Here is a 21,935-nt window from a genome sequence, read left to right on the forward strand (position 1 = left end):
TAAAGCTGAAGGACAAGTGACAACTGGAGAGCACTGAGTCCTTTGACTCCTCTCTTTTTGCCCTTTCTAATGCTTCCTGTGAGGAAGGGTGTCTCTACCTGAACAAATGCCTGCAAGTGCCCTGGGTCAGTTTTCTTGTCCTTGATTACCTGCATGAGTGCAGGCGCACTGTTTTAAAAACACACCTCTTTTCTTTAGAATGGCAGGTAATCAGTTGTATGTATTTTGTCTTCCAGATAGCAAAGCCATAGTTGATGGAAACCTGAAGCTGATCCTTGGCCTGATATGGACCCTTATCCTTCACTACTCCATTTCTATGCCAGTGTGGGAGGATGAAGGTGATGATGATGCAAAGAAGCAGACTCCTAAGCAGCGGCTGCTGGGCTGGATCCAGAACAAAATTCCTTACTTGCCAATCACAAACTTCAATCAGAACTGGCAGGATGGCAAAGCACTGGGTGCTCTTGTTGACAGCTGTGCTCCAGGTAAGTCCTTTGTTCTGATGGCCAGTAGTGTTTTCCTTGCTTGATGTCATGGCTGCTCTTCCTATGGGAGAAGGTTTTTGCTGCTGAGCTTGAGACTGGAATGAGGCTTTCAAGAAAACCAAGAGAGTCCAAAGAGACCAGCTGCAGGAAGCAGCAAGTTGTAAACTTCTTGGCCAAGAGAAATTCTGGCCTGTAGCAGAATGTGTGATTGCATTATGGGAGGCACCACATCTAAGCTTTGTATTGGGTGCAAGGGACAAAGGCACAAATGCTGGCTCCTAAATGGAAGAAAGGATCGTTCCCACGGCAAGTGCCAACAACCTTTCAACTTCAGGGTGCAGTGGGAGACTTCATGTGTTCTCCTGTAGTAGGTTTGCAGAGGGAGCACAGAGCTCCCTAATTGAACACACTAATTGAAACTTCAATGTTTAGCAATCTGAGACTGAGCTGCTTGTGGCAAATTATTTGATGTAGTGTGAAAAAGGCAAAATTTCCTCACTTTTTTAATAAAACAGCCTTGCTAGTGGGATTACAGGTGCTCATCTAATGCAATCTAGGCTGCTGTGGCAAGCGGTTGAAATGTTCTTTGCCAAATATGCTGAAAGAGAACCAGTGAAACAAAAAGGATGGTAGATGTATTTGTGCTAAATTTAGAGTGGTATCTTGCACAAGTTACCCAGAGAGATGGTAGATGTCCCATCATGGGAAACATTCAAGGTCAGGTTGCACAGAACTCTGTTGAAGATATCACTGCTCATTGAAGGGGGCGGTCTAGATGAACTTTAAAGATTCTTTTCAGCCTAAACCATTCTATGACTCTACACTGATTGTTGCCTTAGAGTTGTTTCTGTAGGTAGCATGTGCTTGTCTTGTTTTGGCTTCTGCAAAGCTCTGAATGTCTTTCTGCAAAGCAGTGTAATGCAAGGGGATCTGGAGTTCATACTTGGTTTCTTCAGCTCGGGAAGCACCTTGGCAGATAACACACAACAACTGAAATGTGCTTGCAGGTTTGTGCCCTGACTGGGAGAGCTGGGACCCAAAGAAGCCCGTGGACAATGCTCGGGAAGCCATGCAGCAGGCAGATGACTGGCTGGGTGTGCCACAGGTAAGGCCACCAACCTTGGGCTGCCTGTGGGGAGCGCAGTGGCCAGCTTTGGTCTTGTGACTAGCTGGAGTTTACACTGAGGAAAGCAGGTGAAGCTGCTTGGATGCTTTGAAAAGTTACTCTTAACTCATGTAGAGTTGCCTGAGAAAGGGTGCACTGTAATGAAACACACTATTACATTTCAGAGCTCTGGTTGTATTTGTGTAGGTGTCTCTGCTGAAGACAGCTGCTGTTGCAGCATGTAAGGTAGGAGGTAAGGGCCTATGTGGTGGTGCCTGACATCTTAGTCCATGGAGTGAATTTGTTTTCCTACATTGAATTCCACAGAAGAAAAACGTACTGGCTTAGGAAATCACCTGCGATGATAATGTTCAAACAGAGAGCAATATATTTACAAACTGGATTATTTTCATGCTGATAAAGTTGGACAGAATTCCAAAAGTCTCTGAAGCAGCTTGTACTGTGGAAGCAGGAGTCACAAGTTTTACTCTGCAAGCCTTGCAGCTCAGAACTGTTGCATACAGGATTATGAATTACTAACTTTTTCAGTATCAATTATCCCCATGTCACTTTCCAAGGGGAACATAACTGCTGTTCTCTTGCCTTGGTGCCATTAAGCTTGTTGCAGTCTCCTGAGAACCCCGTGTAATCAAGGCAGAAAAAGCCCCCAAACCACACTGGGATAATTATGAGCTTCTTGATTTTCTTGCCTGAGATAATATATGATGTTGTGTGTATCAAAGAGAAAATAAGTGTAAGAAATCCCATTAGCATGTGGGAGTTTTGAAATCTAAGTCTGTGTCATAGTTCTGTTTCTGTGTTGACCTGCGGTAACCAAGCACTGGTACAATATGCTTAATTGCACTGTCTTTCAGGTTATTACCCCTGAAGAAATTATCCACCCTGATGTGGATGAGCACTCTGTGATGACTTACCTGTCCCAGTTCCCCAAAGCCAAGCTGAAACCAGGAGCTCCTTTAAAACCTAAACTGAATCCAAAGAAAGCAAGGGCTTATGGCAAAGGTGAGGACTTGGTGAGCTGAAGCTGCACAGAGCAGTAACTCTTCAGAAGGCTGGGTGGGGTTTTCTGCTTATGTTGAACTTCAGACCTACTGTAACTAACTGACTTCAAAGTTTCACTTGTATACTCTTGGTGTGGTGCCTGGTTTCAGAAATACATGGATATAGTCCAGAAGGCACTCCTAGTTCTAACATGTAAATTTCCCAGTCTGAACCTGTTCTGCAAGCTGCCAGCCTCCCATCCACAGCTGGAAGAAGTAGCATGATATGGGGCTAAACAACCTTGGCGTGGAATTCAGGCCAGCAGTACTGCTGCAGATGGGTGATGATCTGACAGTGAATGTTTCTTGTGATAAAGCACTCGTTAAAAGAAGGAAAACCTCATCACCTCACTGTCTCTCTGGCAGGCTCTCTGTAGAGACAGTTTTCCATTTCCCAGGCTTGATGTGTGTTAGAGTGGGGTAATTCTAAATTACTTACTTGAATTGATTGATAGTGTTGAATACTTTGCACATGTACAAAGATGGGTTGGTAGCCCTTGAGACATTAAATAGTGCTGAGCCTTTGTTAGAAAGGCTGTATTTACTGATTGGAAGGACTGAAGGCTGAATTCGCTGATTATCCGTAGATGCTTAAGCAATTGTAGATATGTGTAGGCATTCTTATTTTTAACTGACCTTTTCAATTGGTAATTTCATATAACTATGGATGAGGTTCTATTCTAGATTGGAGCACAGTCACAACTGAATAAGTAACAGATTTTTACCTTTAATATGGTTGGCATGTTGGAAGACATCTCTTCAGCATTACACTTGGCTCTCCATTCCACCTTTTTTTTTTTGCATCTGTGGGCTGCTGTTAATCCTTCAAGATTTTTAGAATGAGTATGTTTCAGAATTGGGTGTACAAGAGTGAAATGGAAAGAAACAAGACTTTCCTTATTTTTTTTCTGGTTTTCTTATTTGCCTGAAGTTTTTAAAAATTGATTTTCCATTGAAACATAACTAGTGGAATGAAGGGACATGGACTTTATTTATGCACTTAAGAGCAGTTGCTACAGTCAGAGTGGGTTTAGCACCTATCCAGCTTGGGGGTTGATGTTCTTTGTTGGTGCCTTCCACAGCAAACCACAATACACAGACACATTTTTCAGGCCCCAGATGTGTAAACGACTGATCAGCCTGCCTCAGTCTGTCAAGTCTGGCTTTAGTCATGTTTTTATTCATTCAAGAACTGGAATTACTTTGTCTGCTTTCATGTGTCTCTGGAGCCTTTGTAATGAAAATTGCTTTAGAGTGAGTGGCTCTTCTTGAAAGATAGATGCTTTCATTAAGTTAATTGCCAAAACAGAGTCACTAAATATACTAATTGATAATTCTGACTGCTAAGATATGTTGGAACTGGAACGTGACTCCAGCAAGGGGCTCAGTCCTTGACTGAGCAGGGTCTTTTGGACAGGTGAGAAACAGGTTTTCATGCTTCCAGAAAAAGATGACTGTCAAGTGCAAAGTGGGTCAGTCTTAGCTCTTTTTATTATCCTTTTTCATGTAAGCTCTTCATAAGCTCCCAGCAAGAGTCTTAGCGTAGCACACCACTCTGAGCGCCATGAGGATTTGTGCTGAGGACAGCCATGTGTAGAGCTGGTGTGAAATGAGCCTGCAGAGGGGATGTACAGAGTTGTGTAGGTGATCAGTGCTGAACTAGGAGTTCTCATTTAACCATCCAAAGCAGGCCACTGATAAGATAGTAAAATCTAGACAAATGAAGTCTAGGCTAAGAAAGTGCTGTAACTAATGGTGTCCTGGCTGAAATTGTCTTCAGAGGAGGATAATCAATCCTTCTTGTGCTTGCAGAAGGTGTGATACTTAACTTGAATGCCATGTCCTAATGCTTGTGAGATGGACTGGAGAGACACAGAGCAAATTCGTAGCAGTTTCAGCTGGATGATAATCTAGGGCTTAGTTTGAAAGAATGAATATGTCAATTGTTAACACCTTATCAGAATGCTCAGATTTCCTAGCAAAAACATGGTCTTCCTTGCATTACTCTCAAGTTACTGTTTTCTGAAGATAAACAAGTTCAGGAATTCTGTTCACTACCACTTCCTTTACAATCTATCAGACGTTGCACTTTCCACTAATTGTGCTATGAAGCTGTAATGCCCACGGTTTTATGAATCAGCCAAGGAGAAATTGCCTTGGACGGAATGGTATGGATGTGTTTGGGCTGGTCTGGAATCTGCAACTTTGGGAAGTTCTTCCACCCACTCAGTCTGACACCACCATGACAGATGTCATGACCTGGGACTGTGTACAGGGAGATGATGAAGCCCTGCTGGTAAATGCATGCTGTAGCAGGCCCTGTGCTGGGGAATAAGGAAATTGATTAAAAGTTAAGTGGAAACCACATGGAGTAGCGAGATTTTAACTGTTTTAAGAGGTTCCTGCATGCCATTTGTACAGTGTACATTCTGGCCAGGTAGTCTGAGCAGATTTCAAAGGATAGTAAATCTGAGCAGTATCTGTACTGCTGGATTTTGAAAATGGAGTAGGATGGGGCAGTACAGGTAAAAATTGTCTTGCTTAAAGTAAGTCTTTTTCTCTTGGCTCTAGAGTAATGGCTTCACCTAAAGGCTTCCCAGAATTTCTCTCCTGCCTCTCTAGTCGCTTGTCCTGTGGTGCAGCACACTTAAATGTTTAACTGTGTGAAGAGAGCAGCTCCTAAAGAGCAGCTAATGCACATATCCCACTTGCTGTCAGCATCAGCCCTACACTTGCCAGCAGTGGGAGTGACCCTCAGTACCTGTCAGGGTAACTGGTTTTCACCTGAATCCAGCTAGCAGCTGGGTTCCTGACTTGGTCAGAGATTGTAAGATGAGTCGAGTGCCGATGGTTCAACCAATTTTTAAAAATACTTGTATTGTAAGGGAAGGCCTTATTGTAAGAATCATGCTGTGGGCAGAGGGTAAACACATGATGTGCAAAAGTCTGGGGAAACTGATTCTGATGGCTCACAAGGGAGAATGGGTTGGACAGCCTTTGAGCAGCCTCCAAACTGTCTTCCAGGTTTTGTGCCAGCAGCTAATGTGCTGTTCTGTATTTGTCTCACAGGGATTGAGCCTCATGGGAACATGGTGAAGCAGCCTGCCATTTTCACAGTGGACACCATCAGTGCTGGGCAGGGTGACCTGATGGTCTTCATAGAAGATCCAGAAGGAAACAGAGAGGAGGTATGTACGTTAAGTGTCTTGTATGGAAAAGTCAGATTGGTCTGAACGCTGTAGTTTTTGCGGTAACCTTCATCTTTCACAAGTGAGTTCTTGACAAATAAGTAATCTAAAAAGAAATTGCAAAATACCGCTTATCTAAAGTGCAAGAAGCCTCAAGCTTTTCTTCATAATTGCCTTGAAAAACAGTCACTACCTGCAACTAAGCAACACAGCTCCAGTGTCCAGTAGTTGCAGAGCTTTAGCATGACTGGCCAAGTACACTCTGACCTGCTTTTAGATAACATACATCAGTAAATCACTGTCTGCATTTACTCATTCTACAAGAATGGCTAAAGCAACTATTTAGATGCCATGAATCATTTTGAGTTAAAATGCTGGTTTTAATGTTTATAGAAACTTCTCATCCAAGTGTTCCACTTGATCATGTTACAGCATTCCAGAGAAATACAGCTGTACATTGGACTTACTGTCTCCTCACTCTTGGCCTGCCTCAATACAGCAATTAACAGCAAAGGAAAGGACTGGGTTGGGAAGAAGGTGGCTTGATTCCCCTCTTGTAAAGACAAAACCAATGGGATTTTTTCCATGTGAGAAGAGGGGGATAGCAAGGATTCGTGCTCTCACAGCAACAAGAATCTAACAGTGCTGACTCTGGAAATAGATTGCAGTATCAGTAAAGAGTTCAGCTGGCGTGTGTAGGCACAGCTTGACAAGGGATGTGTTTTCTCTCCTAGGCAAAGATAACGCCATCCAGTGACAAAAACAAAACCTACTCAGTACAGTATGTTCCAAGGGTTACTGGACCTCACAAGGTGAGTTTTATGTCAATAACCAGTATTCTCTTGCTAGACACATTGCTCTGCTGGTTGTTAACATGAGCCCCTGAGGGCCCCCTATTCACTAATGGGCAAGAGCCACCTCAGGCATCCTGAAGAAAAGTTCAATTGATGTGGCCTTAGTTCTCCATCTGGCTTTTGGGCTGCTCCCATTGCAAGGGGGAAAGAAGTGTGTGTTGGGAGAAAGTACATTTGTTTGGGTATCAAGTGCTACAGCTGGGCCACTTTGTGCAACTCAAAAAGACAGTTTTGTGGGTTGTCACAAGAGATGCAGATGAAAACAGCAGGTTGTTTCTATAAGGTATCTCTTTGCTCATAGTACTGTACACTGTAGGGATTTTGCAGAGAAGGATTCTCTCCCTTTGTCCCTGGATGCCCGTAGTCACAGGTTTATGATGGATGATCCTGTTGCTTTGACACTTCCTAGGGTGGCTGGTCCCCACAGCCAGCCTGAAAAGATAAAATGCAAGTTCTGCTGCCACTTTATTGCTGGATGGAGATCCACCTTGTATTGGCACATACTGATTCAAGCTTCCATGCTGGTGTGCCTGACTCTAATCAATGGAACTTTAAGAAGGTGGCAGCAGTTAGCATGGGTCTGATGAGGGTTGTGGGATGGATGTTCCCTCACCTCTGAGGGAAGGAGTCTTTGTGTTAGGAATGCAGGTGCTTGACCCTGCGCTTGGCTTTATGGTGGTGATCTGAGCTCTGCCTCTGCCTGATGGGTCCAAGCTGATGCTGTCTGTCCCTAGGTTTCAGTCCTGTTTGCTGGGCAGCACATCTCGAAGAGCCCGTTTGAAGTGAATGTTGACAAAGCCCAGGGAGATGCAAGCAAAGTGACAGCAAAAGGACCAGGACTGGAGGCAGCAGGGAACATTGCCAATAAACCTACCTACTTTGACCTCTACACAGCAGGTAAGCAGGCTGAGTGATGATGGAAATCCTGCAGTGTCCTCAAATGTGAGAACCTAAGGCCTTGGAGAAATAGCTGTAAGGTGGATGAGGATTTGTAGCTCCATCAAACTCACGGGTGAAATAATAGCTGGGCGGCTCAGAAGGCTTCAGCTGTGTATGAAATACCTGAAGTGCAGAGCTGAGCTGCGGCAAGAGGATGCTAAGCCTGACCCAGAAATTTGCCATGAATTTGCTGGATGGTAGAAGTCAAGTTCCTGGCTGGTTTCTTTCCCCAACTCACTTAAAACAGGAATGTGACACGTTGAACATAAATGTGAAGGATAAACTGTGAGCCAACTGTAAACGTGTGGTGTGTTCTATATTTAGCTCTTCAGAAAGAACCTGCTGCAGTGCTACTTTGAGTTCATACTTCAATGATGAACTGGTTTCAACCTCTCTTGTAATTATTAGAGGGTTACTATCTTCATTAGGGCATCTTCATCACATTATTTGTTACCTGCTATTAGGCCAATGCTGTAGCCTAGAGGAATGAGTCAATAAGATGCTACAAATGTTAATTCATTTAGAACAATGTGAAACTACTTAGGGCAGTTACTTGTAGCATTTAAACACCAAAATATGCTGAGTAGCATATTTGAAATTGCCTTCTGCCTGAGGGATTTTAGGAATAAAATTGAATGTGGTTATGGTGAGGCAACTATTATGTTCAGCCTCTAATTGGGAGAGGGAGTGGTCTGAATCATGTAAAGACATGTCTGGCCTCTGAAAGTGTATAGAAAACTGTTTCTGTTGTATGATGAGTTGAATAAGATGTGAGAGGAGCAGGTGTCTGAACAGAAGTGAATACATGTAGTCCAGCAGGGAGAATCCTTGTCAGACCAGCATTCATTTGTCCAATCTCTTCATCTAAACCACTTCAAAGCTTGGGAGATTGAACTGACTGGTAAAGCTGTGGGCTGATCTGCGAGAGAGATGCTACAGGGTGGTGTCCATAGGGTAACTAGGCTGTATGTATATTCAGTACTATGTTGTGAAACCCTGTGGCTGGAGCAGCAGAACCCTGTCAGTTTGACTTCATGGAATGCCACCATGCTGTCTTACCCACTTTCTGCTCAAATGTTTGATTGCTGTTCAGCAAAAGCTGAACACAGAGGCTGTGCTTAGAACTGGCATCAGAAGATGGCTGGCTGAGCCCAGACATCTGGTGGTGGTCTGAAACAGGGTGTCTGTTGCTGGTGGGGAAGCCAAGGCTCAGCTGGGCTTGTTTCCTTTGCAGGTGCTGGTGTGGGTGACGTGATTGTGGAAGTGGAGGATCCTCAGGGAAGAAGCCTTGCTGAAGTTGTAGTGGAAGACAAAGGCAACCAGGTCTACCGTTGCACCTATAAACCTGTTCAAGCTGGCCCTCACATTGTCAAAGTGACTTTTGCTGGGGAGGCAATTCCCAAAACTCCTTGCACTGTTCTCATTGGAGAGGGTATGTTTTTTAAAAATGCATATAAATGTAGATGGGCATTTTTCTCCTTTGATGTGATCACAGAATATGCTTGGATCATGCCTTTGATATTCTCTGTACCTTTTAACATCTTGGTCCTGTTTCAGTGGGTCACCTGAGTACTCTCGGGATAAACCAGTGCTCTCTAACAGTAATATGGCTTTTGTTGCTAGTTTCCTTTCTGCCTAGACTTACAAATGTTAAGCTGCCCTTTGAATTTTTTTGTTATTTATCCAGCTATGCAGTGTCTTGCTGTTTTCCACCCTTGTTCCTCAAATGACTGTATTTACTGTTTCCCTCCTTAATGGACACCTAATTTGCTTTCTGTTCCATCCTTACCTGCTCCTATGCTTTTAGATCTCTGCTCATCTCTCCTGAGCTACCCTCCATTTGTGGAATTTTGGACTTCACTGCTAATGGCTTCATAGTTGGTAAGAGGTGTGCAGGATGCTCTGTCATGTTTGCTCTTTGTAAGCTTCTAGCCTGCAGCTTGTCCCAGCCAAAAGGATTTTTGGTTTTGTTGGGGTTGGGGAGGAAAGTTGTAAATGAACTGAAGCTTTGTGTGACCCAGTCAGTGAAACTGGCTTAACCACAAGCTGCCTGACGCAGCTGTGTGAGTGCTCTGCAAGCTGTTCCCACTCCACGTCAGCCACGCTCCTGTGTGTTCCCACTGAGCTTTCAGAGCTGGCAGATGCCACACAATCCCCACTCACACCAGCCAGGGTAGGACACGGGGTGATGCTGGCTGCTGCAAGGGTGAGGGGAAAACCTGTAAGCTGTTGTATAATGAGTGAAAACCTAACAAGCTGCTTGGCAGACTTGTGCTCCTGCTGTAAGCACGGCATGCTTGAGGAAAATGCGTGTTTGGTTTACGGTGCTGGGAAGCTGTGGTTGTTTGTAAGTCTCTTCAAACCTCTCAGGTCTTTGGCGTTGAAAACCTCATGACAGCTGGGATTGTGTAATGAAAACTATTCCTAAGTGCACAAAATTTCTGTAGCCAGTCTGCAGGCCCCGAAAAGTGCTCAGAGTAAAGAGGCCAAGATAAGCCTAAGCCATGTGTAACCCTCCTGCCCCACCCTGCTTCAGGCTGCAGAGGGCTTGGTGACTTTGCTTCTGTGAAAGTGTGAACTGTGACAAGCAGGGGGGGTTTGATGTGACATCTTTTAATGAAGCACAGGCAAAACTCAGCTTTGCTAATAGCAGTTATCCCAGTCATGTGCTTCTGAAAGACCAGCAGAATAATACTGTTCTCTGGGACTTATCTGCAAAAGGGACCCTTCACCCTACACTGCAGTGGGCCTCAATGCGAAAGGCATCAGGTTGTGTCTGTGGCAAATATCTCTATGTGATAGCTATGTAAAAGCCTTGTATTAATAAGTGGCATTGAATTGGAAAGCAGAAAGGCTTCAGTGTTTGCAGTCATTCTAAAAAATGGTCTTGGATGGGGTCAGTGTTGCCTGGTGGCACTCACTGCTACTGCCTAAAAGCCAGGGGGCATAGACAGCAGCCGGGCAGATTCACATCTGTCTGCCTTAATGCTGTAACCTTCTGCTGAAAGCCAAGCTGTGGTTGCCCTGAGTCAATGTTAAACTGAAGGTTGTCCCAGGCTGGCTAGGCTGGGTATGTTGAGATCAGAGACAGTGGTAATGCCTGAAGTTCCTTTGCAGCCTGCAACCCCAGCGCATGCCGTGCCACTGGTCGAGGTCTGCAGCCCAAGGGTGTCCGTATCAGGGAGACGGCCGACTTCAAGGTTGATACCAGAGCAGCAGGGAGCGGAGATCTTGGAGTGACTATAAAGGGACCAAGTGAGTGCTGGGGTAAATCTGTGCTGTGCATGTGTTTTGGAGAAGGGGGAGGAGCAGAGCCTGGGAAAAGTAAGAGCAGGAAGAAGATGGTGTCCTGATGGAACTGATGGGATCTGTATAAAAAGCCAGACTTCAGAATGGTTTATTGGTGTCTTGTTGGGGAGGTTTTGATCTGGAGGGCTGAGTAAGGTTATATCTGGTTTTAGTTTCTTTCCATTTTAATGTATCAGTTAGCAAACAGAAAATCCATGCATCTGTCTGCTGTGACCTCCAAGCTTTATGGGTACACATTGCATCTTCATGCAATCTGTGGAAGCAAGTCACACACCATGGTCTCTGGCATGATGGAAATCCTGCTCTCATAAAGCTGGGAATGGCTCAGAGCAGTATTCCTGGTGGCACTAGCTGCTTAGGCACACAAGCAGAGGAGGAAAAGAGGCTGACAGAGACCATCTATGAGGATCCATCCCTGGGTCCCTTGGTCCTGAGCCCTGGATGTGGCCCTCTGCCTGGGAGGATGGGAGCACAGGGGCCGCTGGCTCATGTGGCCGCCAGCAGCAGTCCCTGTGTGGTATTCTGAGCCCGCCACCTCCCCCCGCCTAGGGCGGCATTCAAAGGTGCATTGTATTGCATTCACCTCCTCCACACACACAGAGCTCTGACTGTGTGGCTTCGTGAGGCTGGGGGGAAAAAAAGCAACAGACATATCAATGTAAATTTTAGCGTATTAAGCTTTTCTTCCTAAATTCTTCATCTTGAAGAAAATGAAAAGTAGGCATTCCCTGCATAGTTGTGGTTAAAAAGTCTGACAAATGTTAAGCTTTTTTGTTTTAACATATGACATGCATCATACTGCAGACTAAGAAAATAAAACACAAGGGAACTTATTAAGTCTGGTAACTTAAAATACTTTCTGCTGTATTTCTTCTGGAAGTGTTTGCTGTCTTTGTCCTAGAGGGCACATAGAACTAACTTCCCTTATAACCTGACCTTTTTTTTTCTGGTGGAAGAAATTTATTCTTGCAAGCTAAAATAAATACTAGAAAACATGAACTTCTCTGAGTAATTGAAAGCAGGATGGAAACTGTTAAGTTCAATGCTGAATTGATCTTTCAACAGAGGGCTTGGAGGAGTTGGTGAAACAAAAAGGCTTTATGGATGGTATATATGCATTTGAATATTATCCAGCCACGCCAGGGAAGTACGTTGTCACAATTACGTGGGGTGGGCAAAACATCCCAAAAAGGTGAGTCAAAAGTAGCTTTTTGAGCATCTTTGTCCTTCAGTGGGTTGTGTAGTTGGTGGGCTTTTAAAGCAACACTGACCTTTGAAGAAGCACTGGGGAGACAAGTTAGTTTTTATTTTTAACAGCCTGGTTTTGGGCTGCAGTGGCTTGACAAAGCTCTGAAGGGTGATTTGTGTCAGTCTTTCTAACACAAAATCATGAATAAAAAACCTAATAAAACATGGTGGGTCATGCAGCTTGGACTTTGCTGTAAGATTTTGAAGGACTCTCTTATTTCAGTATCCACAGCTATAGCAAGCAGAGCAAGTATTTGACACTCAGGATTTGTGGTGGAAGATGGTGATGGGTTGGATGACATCCCTGCTAGAAAGACATTGCTGGGCGCTGTGCCGCTACATGATAACATCTTTAATTTGGAGAATTCAATGTAGACCCTCATTAAAATGCCCGAGGAAAAACACAGATGCTGTATTTGTCCCCATCTCTAATACCATGCTTTGTTTTTCTCTGGTAGCCCCTTTGAAGTTCAGGTGGGTCATGAAGCAGGTCCTCAGAAAGTGCGAGCCTGGGGACCAGGACTGCACGAGGGAGTTGTGGGCAAGTCGGCTGACTTTGTGGTCGAGTCCATTGGCACAGAAGTTGGTTCTCTTGGTATGTTACTTGACTGCGTTTCCCTGAAATATTTGTATCTTGCAGTGCTAGCAGCAAACTCATGAGAAACAATAGGTTTCCCAACAGTAAAAACCATGTCTGTAAGACATTGTGGTCTAAACACTAACATCCATAGTGTATCAAGGGCATGTCCTAGAGACAGGAGTGTGTGTGATGGAGAGTGTTACTCTGTGGTTTTGTAGGATGAGATCCAGAAGGGAATGATGGATGTATGATCTCCTGTACTGCTGAAGAAGGGTGACTGAGAGATCAGGCGTGTTTAAGGCTAACAAAAAGCTATTTGTGGAAGTGGTGTTAAATTAGTGGCCACCACAAACCTAACATGAGGAACCTACTTGTTCCTTTTTCAGGCTTTGCAATAGAAGGCCCTTCTCAGGCTAAAATTGAGTGTGATGACAAGAATGATGGCTCATGTGATGTGAAGTATTGGCCCAAAGAGCCTGGTGAATATGCTGTGCACATCATGTGTGATGATGAGGACATAAAAGACAGCCCTTACATGGCCTTCATTCGCCCAGCTTCAGGAGACTTCAACGCGGATAAGGTGAGGCACAGGAGTTCACCCATGGCACAGCATGTCTTGGATGTAACTACAGTAGAGATGTTTCTAAAGGATTCTGGTAGCAGACCCTTAAACTGCCTCTGCTTAAAGCTCTGAATTTGCCAAGATATTACCCAGCCAGATACTCCCTGGCTTTTTTGAATAACACTGTTGTGGTTTTGATTTAATGTAATGAAAACTTGCTGAAGTAGTATCACATGCTTCATGGGGTTTGAGGAGGGGGCAGGTCTTCATACATAAATCACTTCGTTTTGTTTCTCTTTCTGAACTGCAAACTAATATTCTTGAGGTGCTCTTTTAGGTGAAGGCTTATGGCCCGGGCTTGGAGAGGACTGGCTGTATAGTGAACAATCCTGCTGAGTTCACAGTTGAAACCAAGGATGCTGGGAAGGCACCTCTGAAGATGTATGCACAGGTAAAAACCCAAAGGCAGCTGTGTGAAACTGCAGCAAAAGGACTTTAATACTGTTTAGAAAAATGACTTAAGTATTCCTACTCACTTACACACCACTTAATTCTGGACATGGGTAATTCAAGTCAAAGCTCTGTGCTTTGATCTGTGTAATGTAGTCAGGCAACAACTGAAGACAAAGTGGCTGCTCTGAAGTATATAAAGTACATGGCTTTGCTTCCTTACTTTGAAGCAAAGCAAAGTGTAATTTCTTTGAGTTGTCATTTGGAAGCACTGAAGTGTCTCTGAGCCTGTGAATTTTCTATGTGTTGTAGGATGGTGTATGAATGAGCAAGTGTTAGATGAGGAAGACTTGCAGCAGTGTAAATTGCATGTCTCTTCCGTATTTCTGAACTGCAGTTCTGGAGAAAAAAAAGCCTGACACATTTTGGAACAGTCTTGAGCTGTTCAAACTATGCAAACATTTTTGAAGTACCTGAACCTTCTGCTTGTATTACTGCTTTATAGGATGGAGAAGGAAACCCTATTGATATCCAGATAAAGAGCAAGCCTGATGGTGTGTTTGCCTGCTCCTATCTGCCAGTTAAACCAATCAAACATACGATTTCTGTTGTCTGGGGAGGAGCCAATGTGCCCAATAGCCCATTTAGGGTAAGTACAGAGATGAATAGTTCTTGGTTCTGGCCAAATAGGACATTGGTGCTCACGATTACTTGTTGGTACAACTAGGGTGATAAACCCCTCCTGTGGACTTCAAGGAGGTGTGCCCTTCTGCTTCATTTTTTTAGAAACCTATCCACTTGTATAAATCTTTCTGTTTTTACAAGCTCATGTGGTGGTCTCTTATCAGCCCAGCTGCAGCCTGGGCGATTTGGGGCCGTTCTTTTGTGTCTGTTATCCTGTAGCTCCTCTCCAAGCAATGCTCTGACTTGGCTGTGATCTCAAGTGCAACAGAGATGGGTGATTCTGACCCTTGTGAATTTGTGTAGGTTCTTATAGGTCAAGGGAGTCATCCTCAGAAAGTCAAAGTGTTTGGACCTGGTGTGGAGAGGACTGGCCTGAAGGCAAGTGAGCCGACCCACTTCACTGTGGACTGCACAGATGCAGGAGAAGGTAAAAGCAGGCTGGGCTATTCTGTGGTATTAGAATCACAGGTCATGCAAGGAGGGGATAATGTGGGGATAGTGTACTGTTCCATGCTGGTTTTCTTTATTTAGTGGAAAAGCCTTGGGAAGCAGAAGATTGCAGTGAATTGTGTTCTGATCTGTTACGTCAGTTAACATGGTGACTCAGACAGCTAGAAGGGGGGAATGGTCTGGCTGTTTGGCTGGCAATGTCTGTGCTGTCCAGTAGCAAAACCTCCACTTGCTTTTCCTAGGTGATGTCAGTGTTGGAATTAAGTGTGATGCTCGTGTGGTCAGCAGTGAGGAGGAGGACATAGATTTCGACATCATCCACAACGCTAATGATACATTCACAGTGAAATACTCACCACCTGCTGCCGGGCGCTACACTATTAAAGTGCTTTTTGCAGGAGAGGTTTGTAATCTTCATTTTGCAGCCTGATGTTTTGAGAATCTCTTTCTCTGCTCTTTGATCACCATGCATTTGCCAGTTCACAGCTGGCTCTTTCCACATCAGCTCACATGCACTTGGTTTGGTGACTGTTTCTATAGCAATGTAAAAAATGGAAATTTCTTTTGTAATAATTGCATGTATGCAAGTGAGAGGAGTTGGTTGAAGTTTGTGTAATGTGTTGGACTGGCATAATGAATGTGATCTCCATGATGGGATAAGGCTGCCTTCTAAAGGTAAAAAACCTAAGTGGCTTTTCAAGGAAAATAGGGGAAAAAATTTTTCCTTAAAAATAAAAAACAGAGAGAGACAAACTTCCAGGTGTTAACTTTGCCCTATATTTTGAGTTATACTAATCAGTAAGGCAATGTTTAAGTGAGGTGAAATTTTACTCAAGGTGTTGGAATTAGAGCAGAATTATCTTAAAACTATTATCTGTTTAGTGAAGAGTGACCTGGTTATTTTTGGAATTGTGTTTCTGTTGCAGGAAATTCCTGCCAGCCCATTCAGAGTTAAGGTGGACCCCTCACACGATGCCAGTAAAGTGAAAGCTGAAGGACCTGGGCTGAACAAAACTGGTAAGAGCTGGGTTCATGTAGTGTGACCAATACTGGATCCTGAGGAGCTGTTGCAGGATGGTCACAGCCTGGCTGAGCATTACTGGGATGCAGCAGCAGGGTGGGGTGTCAGGCAGTTGCAAACAATGCTTTTCCCTTGATATTTTGCTTGGCTGGGCTTTATTGGTACTGAATGCTTCTTGAGGAGAGTTTCTCTGTGTGAGCTGTGTGTAAATAAGAACTAACATTTTTCTTCAGGTGTGGAAAGTGGCAAACCAACACACTTCACTGTGTTCACCAAGGGAGCTGGAAAAGCACCACTGGATGTGCAGTTCAGCAGCTCAGTGCCAGGAGAGGCAGTGATGGATCTGGATATCATTGACAACTATGACTATTCCCACACTATTAGGTACACGCCCATACAGCAGGTATGTCCAACTCCTGTAGTGGTACAGGAGTGAACAACTTGTGTTGCTGTAGTGCAGTGACCTCCCTCCCTAGTACCTGTGCACTGAGGAAAAAGCAGAAAAAACTTGCCAGGGTATCTTGTTCCCCAGAATCCCTAATGCCTGCAATGCAGTTGGAGTTGGAAAGCAATAATGCAATTTTTCTGGTGTAGTTATTGATAGCTTGCCATTGTTTTCTTTTCTATGGCAAGGAGAGATACTGATGCAGTAGCACACAGCTCACATCATCATTCCATACCTTATCAGTTGAAGAAGAAAGGTGGCAAACCTTCCTAGACTCCACATTGGAGCTGACTGCTGCCCCAGCTGCTGCAGTCCTGCAGAGCTGAGGTTGTGGTGTGCTGCCTGTCAGCTGCTGGTGTCAAAGGAGCTGGAGTGCAAACCAGAGCAGGCACAAAAAGAAGAGTTTGGGTGAAGCTGCACTAGTTCCCAGTAGGCAAGTGATGAAGTTAGTGCCTTTCTAGCAGCACCATTAAAGAGCTGAAAGTGGAAGCTCCTAATAGCTAGAAGTATTTTCCTTACACTGTACTTGTATGTTTGTAAAGGGCCTCTAAACACCAGAATGCCCAAGTCTTGTATTTTTGAGGATGTAGGTCCTCTGCTGCTGAGATGGAAGTGCTTTGCTACTCTTGTTCTCCTGAACAACCAAATGTGCTACTAGGTCATCTGCCCCAGCTTCCTTGAGTGGAGCTATGTAAAAGTGAACTGATAAGGAAAACTGCAGTATTATTTAACTGATAATGCTGGTTCAGAGTTCTTGGAAGCACCGTAGAGCTAACGTTTGTTTTTCGATAAAGCAGTTGCATGATCTCAGGATGTGGCTGGCGTGCCTGTTTGGAGAGGCTTTGGCTTGTTTAGTCAGGCTTGGTATGCAGAAGGGAGAACTCCTCTGTACTCCATGTGTTCATGAGCAGTACCAGATTTCTGTGCTTCACCTGAAAATCACTGGTGAAACAAGCCAGGTTTTCCACTTGAGTCTTCCATCTGGAGAAGTACCATGGGTCATGGAAGCGCTGTGGGCTTACAGGAACGCTCACAGATAGCAGTGGCAGGAGAGCAGCGGTTAAGAGATGAAAATAGGGTGCTCAGTAATTACAGTAGCCTTGTTGTCCCTCCATGCTGTGAGCACATGTGTCTTTCCTGGACCCTGTCCTACTCAGGTTCCTAAGCAGTAGTTTATGAATGAGACTGTGGACTTCGCAGAGCAGGGGAAGGATGGAATAGGTAGTTAAATTCCTGAGGGACAGCGTCAGTTGCAGAGCAGCCTTGGTTTAATGCTGTTTATTTGGTCTTATCTATCTTGTGGTGTTGCTACAGCTACCCGTGTGTGTGTTTTCTAAAAACAACCAAAAATAATCATGGAAGCTATTCACTAGCTTGCATGAAACATCCATGATTATTTCACTTGGGAGCAGAACCAGCCAAGAGTGAAAAGTAAGCAAACAGTGAATATAGCTAAAATATGGACTGCGGTAGGAGAGAATAAAAGGAACACACATCATGGGCTGGAGCTTGCCGTGGCTGTGCAGCATTCCAGCCAAAATACACAAGAGCATTAATCTTTCTGACTTGTAGAGCTTAAACCCCTAGTATTTCAGATGCTGTAATAATATGGCCTCTTTGCAGTCTTAGCTTTGGCCCTCTCCATGTGGTGGAAGGGGATACCTGGTCTGGAGCAGTGGGACATTCATTCGGCTGTCGGGTCTGAGCTCTGGGGGCTGGGAGCCAGCCTGAGCTGGAGGCTTTGCCAGGCAGCTTGAATATAGTCTAATTGAATGTTGGAAACAACTGTCTTTTTTGGTCTTCCTGTATTAAATAAAAACCATTTAGTACTTTGAAGAGCTGCAGTAGCATGAGCTTTAGTGTCCATAAACCAGTAAGTTTGGCTGTGGCCAGATAAAATAGATTAGTTGATGTGGTTATGTACTGCTTGGGTGTTGGTGTGTCTGTGTGAAGTGAGGAACTGAGCTAACATGTAAATTCTCCAACTAGGGTCCAATGAAGGTTCTGGTAACTTATGGTGGTGATCCTATCCCTAAAAGCCCTTTCACAGTGGGCGTTGCTGCTCCTCTAGACCTAAGCAAAGTTGTAGTCAATGGACTCGAAAACAGTAAGTACCTGTGGGCTGGAAGCCTCTGAAGGGTCTCGGGAGTCTGGATGATAGCCAACATGTCCTGCTGGAACAGGAGCAGGCAAAACTTGCTACAGCTTGGGATCAACTCGCTCCAACTTTATAACTTGACCACACTTATTAAAGTAGTCCTCTTGAAGACCAAATTTCAATTTAGATTTCCTTTTTTTCTTTTCTTTTTTTGCTAAGATTACAAAGTAATGTGGAGAAAACATGTGTTTAGGCTTTGGTCATTTGTGGTGAACAGAGCACTCACTGATGAAATATGTTTCCCTGAGGGCTAGATGGCCATTCAAATGTATCAAACTCTTACAATACACAGTGTCATTGGTAGTCTTTTTGTTTTCCAAAAGTGAAAGAACTTAAGGCTGTGAAATATTGTTGCTTTCCTGAAATGAGCCGCTCTCTGATACTGTCAGACCACACCTTACAGGCTTGTTTTCCCCTGTAGCTTTGTAATGTCAATTAATCAAAGCATTTGGTTTTGGTTGGGTTTTTTTTGTTGTTTGGCTTGGGAGGGTTTTTTGCCTGCAGAGGAATGCAGACTGGGTAGGGCTCTGCCAGTACCTGCTCCCTCAGTGGTGTGTGCATGGGAGATTCCTTGGACTGCTGTCTGATGTTAAGTAAGTAATGTAAGATGGGTTTTGTCTTTTTCAGGAGTGGAAGTAGGGAAGGATCAGGAATTTGTAATTGATACCAAAGGAGCTGGTGGGCAAGGTAAACTGGAGGTTAATATTTCCAGTCCAATGAGGAAAGCTGTGCCATGCCTGGTGGAACCAGTTCTGGGTAAGGAGTGCAGCACTGCAAAATACATCCCACGGGAAGAAGGACTGTATGTGGTGGATGTGAGTTATGATGGCAACCCAATCCCAGGGAGCCCCTACACTGTGGAGGCCACATTACCTCCAGACCCTTCCAAGGTGAGTGAACAGTAAAGGGCTGTAACAGCAACTGATACCTGAAAACTGGATTGTGGGCTACTGCATGAGACTTGGCTTGGTCTTGGCCAAAACATGCCCAGTAACATCCTTGCTCAGAGTGCTCAGTAATTCTTTCTGCAGCCTCTATGACTTGTAGAATTCATTCCCGTTACACTGTATTTGAAAAAAAATGTTGAACTAATCAAAAATATGGCAAATATCCTGCATAATGTAGCAAATTTAGATATCACTTCTAATTTAATAGAAGTCTGTCTGATAAGCATCTCTGATGTATTAAGATGTTATTTTTCTAAGGAAATATATTTCAAGAAAAACATGCTGTCAAATATTTTAACATTTCCACCTTTTATTTCCCATGGAAATACATTTATACATAGCTGTATAAAAACAGCTATGGTGAGATTATAGATATCCTTGCTTAGAAACCTCTTTGGAGGAGAAGTACCAGCTTTACAGTAAAAATGGGCTGAGTGGCAAAGGAGACAGTGCCTTCTGTGTATTTTTAAGAGCCTGTTAATCGAGTCCCACATACAAGCAAGTCTAACTAGGAAGTCTTCTGGCAAAAACATGGAAAAGGCCGTTTAGCTCAACTGCATATTCTCTTTTAGGTGAAAGCTCATGGTCCAGGTCTTCGAGGGGGCCTTGTTGGAAAACCAGCCCAATTCACAATAGATACCAAAGGGGCAGGAACTGGAGGCTTGGGTTTGACAGTGGAAGGCCCATGTGAAGCTAAAATTGAATGTTCGGACAACGGCGACGGAACCTGCTCTGTCTCCTACCTGCCCACGAAGCCTGGAGAGTATTTTGTAAACATCCTCTTTGAAGAAGTTCACATTCCTGGTTCTCCCTTTAAGGCAGATATAGAAATGCCGTTTGATGTCTCTAAAGTCATTGCCACAGGCCCAGGTCTGGAACGGGGTAAAGTAGGCGAGGCAGGGCTGCTGAATGTTGACTGCACGGAAGCAGGGCCTGGGGACCTGAGGGTGGACATGGTGTCAGATACTGGCTCCAAAGCCGAGGTGCAGATCGATGATAACAAAGATGGGACCTATGTCGTTACCTACGTGCCACTCTCAGCTGGCATGTACACAATCAAGATGAGATACGGAGGAGAGCAAGTGCCTAAATTCCCAGCCCGGGTCAAAGTGGAGCCAGCTGTGGACACAAGCAGAGTTAAAGTGTTTGGGCCAGGAGTCGAAGGAAAAGGTGAGACTAACTGTTGTTATGGGAATTTGTAGGACTTGCAGTCCTTTCCATGTATTCTAAACGTTGAAAGTTGTAAAAGCCGTGTGTGTTTCCATGGTGATCCTTGGACAGACAGGAGTCTCATGTTCCCAAACAAGCTGTTTATCATGCTGCTTCACCAAATGTTTTGTTGTTGGAATATATTGCACTTCTTGAAGTGACTCTTCAAAACATTTCCTGTAGATGTCTTCCGAGAAGCTACAACCGAGTTCACTGTGGATGCTCGACCTCTAACGAAGGCTGGTGGTGAGCACATCAGGACACAGATCACGAGCCCCTCTGGCTCCCCCACAGACTGTCTCATCCAAGACAATGCAGATGGAACATATTCAGTGGAGTACACGCCATTTGAAAAGGGTAACCTTGGGGCTTGTTTTCTTTTACTTGAAAGGGGAAAACCAAGAGCAAGCAGCTCTTCTACCACTTTCATTTGGCAAAGCCCTGAGGTTTGCCAGTAACTTGTTGGCATCTTTGCAAGAGGTCTGCCAGCAGAGGAGCTAATTCTGCAGGAAGTAGCTCTATTTTAACTTGAAGAACTGGCTTTTATGGTAACTTGTCTTTAGAAGAACAGTTTGTAGATGGAATCTCAGTTACAAAACACTTGTAAAGTCTTGTGAAATGCAAGAAGAAACTCTTATCCATGTACTGACATTTAAGTCTGTACCATCTTGTAGAGTTAAGTCATGAGCATTTTTAGGGAATTCAGGAGATGTTTGCCTTTTTTACAGGTCCACACACAGTCAGCGTGACCTATGATGGTGTGCCTGTGCCAAATAGTCCCTTCAGAGTGAATGTCACAGAGGGCTGCCATCCATCACGTGTGAAGGCACAAGGACCTGGACTTACAGAAGCTTTCACAAATCAGCCCAATGCCTTTTCAGTTGTCACCAGGTGATGGGGCCTGTTTGATCTTGAGGGAATATCTGAGGGGGGGAGGAGTGTAGTAGTGTGTGCAATGCAGGATGCTAAACTCAGTACAAATATTTATAGAAAGGCCAAGCCATGTCCAGCTGATGACTGAGTGTGCTACCTCATCATCTGCTCTGCTCTGCAAACATTTGACATTAGGGATTGATAGTTACTGAGAAGAAAATTCTAGGAAAATTTGAGTGAGGCGATGCTGAACAGCTTTGCATGGCAGCACATGCTGAAGGCTGAACATTGGAAGTCAGGATACCACGTTTCCAAAAAGGATGAAAATGCAGCCAGAGCATGTGAAGGCTACAAAGCTGCTTTAGAA

The 21,935-nt window shown here is 44.3% G+C and overlaps 1 protein-coding gene across 3 annotated transcripts in view; it reads left to right on the forward strand.

Moving 5' to 3' along the window:
* The window catches only part of FLNB (filamin B), a 70,737-nt gene that overhangs the window by 23,155 nt on the left and 25,647 nt on the right, over positions 1 to 21,935 (forward strand). For all 3 annotated transcript variants that reach the window (XM_031058173.1, XM_005422462.2, XM_005422461.3), the window contains exons 2-23: positions 237 to 485; positions 1,493 to 1,590; positions 2,466 to 2,613; positions 5,721 to 5,839; positions 6,574 to 6,651; positions 7,428 to 7,590; positions 8,867 to 9,064; positions 10,750 to 10,887; positions 12,007 to 12,133; positions 12,648 to 12,784; positions 13,156 to 13,349; positions 13,669 to 13,782; positions 14,287 to 14,430; positions 14,769 to 14,892; positions 15,158 to 15,318; positions 15,842 to 15,932; positions 16,170 to 16,339; positions 18,371 to 18,488; positions 19,167 to 19,429; positions 20,059 to 20,656; positions 20,879 to 21,052; positions 21,424 to 21,586. In XM_031058173.1, coding sequence (XP_030914033.1) covers positions 237 to 485; positions 1,493 to 1,590; positions 2,466 to 2,613; positions 5,721 to 5,839; positions 6,574 to 6,651; positions 7,428 to 7,590; positions 8,867 to 9,064; positions 10,750 to 10,887; positions 12,007 to 12,133; positions 12,648 to 12,784; positions 13,156 to 13,349; positions 13,669 to 13,782; positions 14,287 to 14,430; positions 14,769 to 14,892; positions 15,158 to 15,318; positions 15,842 to 15,932; positions 16,170 to 16,339; positions 18,371 to 18,488; positions 19,167 to 19,429; positions 20,059 to 20,656; positions 20,879 to 21,052; positions 21,424 to 21,586 — 3,769 coding nt within the window. The remainder of the gene's footprint in view (positions 1 to 236; positions 486 to 1,492; positions 1,591 to 2,465; positions 2,614 to 5,720; positions 5,840 to 6,573; positions 6,652 to 7,427; positions 7,591 to 8,866; positions 9,065 to 10,749; positions 10,888 to 12,006; positions 12,134 to 12,647; positions 12,785 to 13,155; positions 13,350 to 13,668; positions 13,783 to 14,286; positions 14,431 to 14,768; positions 14,893 to 15,157; positions 15,319 to 15,841; positions 15,933 to 16,169; positions 16,340 to 18,370; positions 18,489 to 19,166; positions 19,430 to 20,058; positions 20,657 to 20,878; positions 21,053 to 21,423; positions 21,587 to 21,935) is intronic.

This window comes from Geospiza fortis, unplaced genomic scaffold (assembly GCF_000277835.1).
Source record: "Geospiza fortis unplaced genomic scaffold, GeoFor_1.0 scaffold78, whole genome shotgun sequence".
NCBI classification, from domain to species: Eukaryota; Metazoa; Chordata; class Aves; order Passeriformes; family Thraupidae; genus Geospiza; species Geospiza fortis.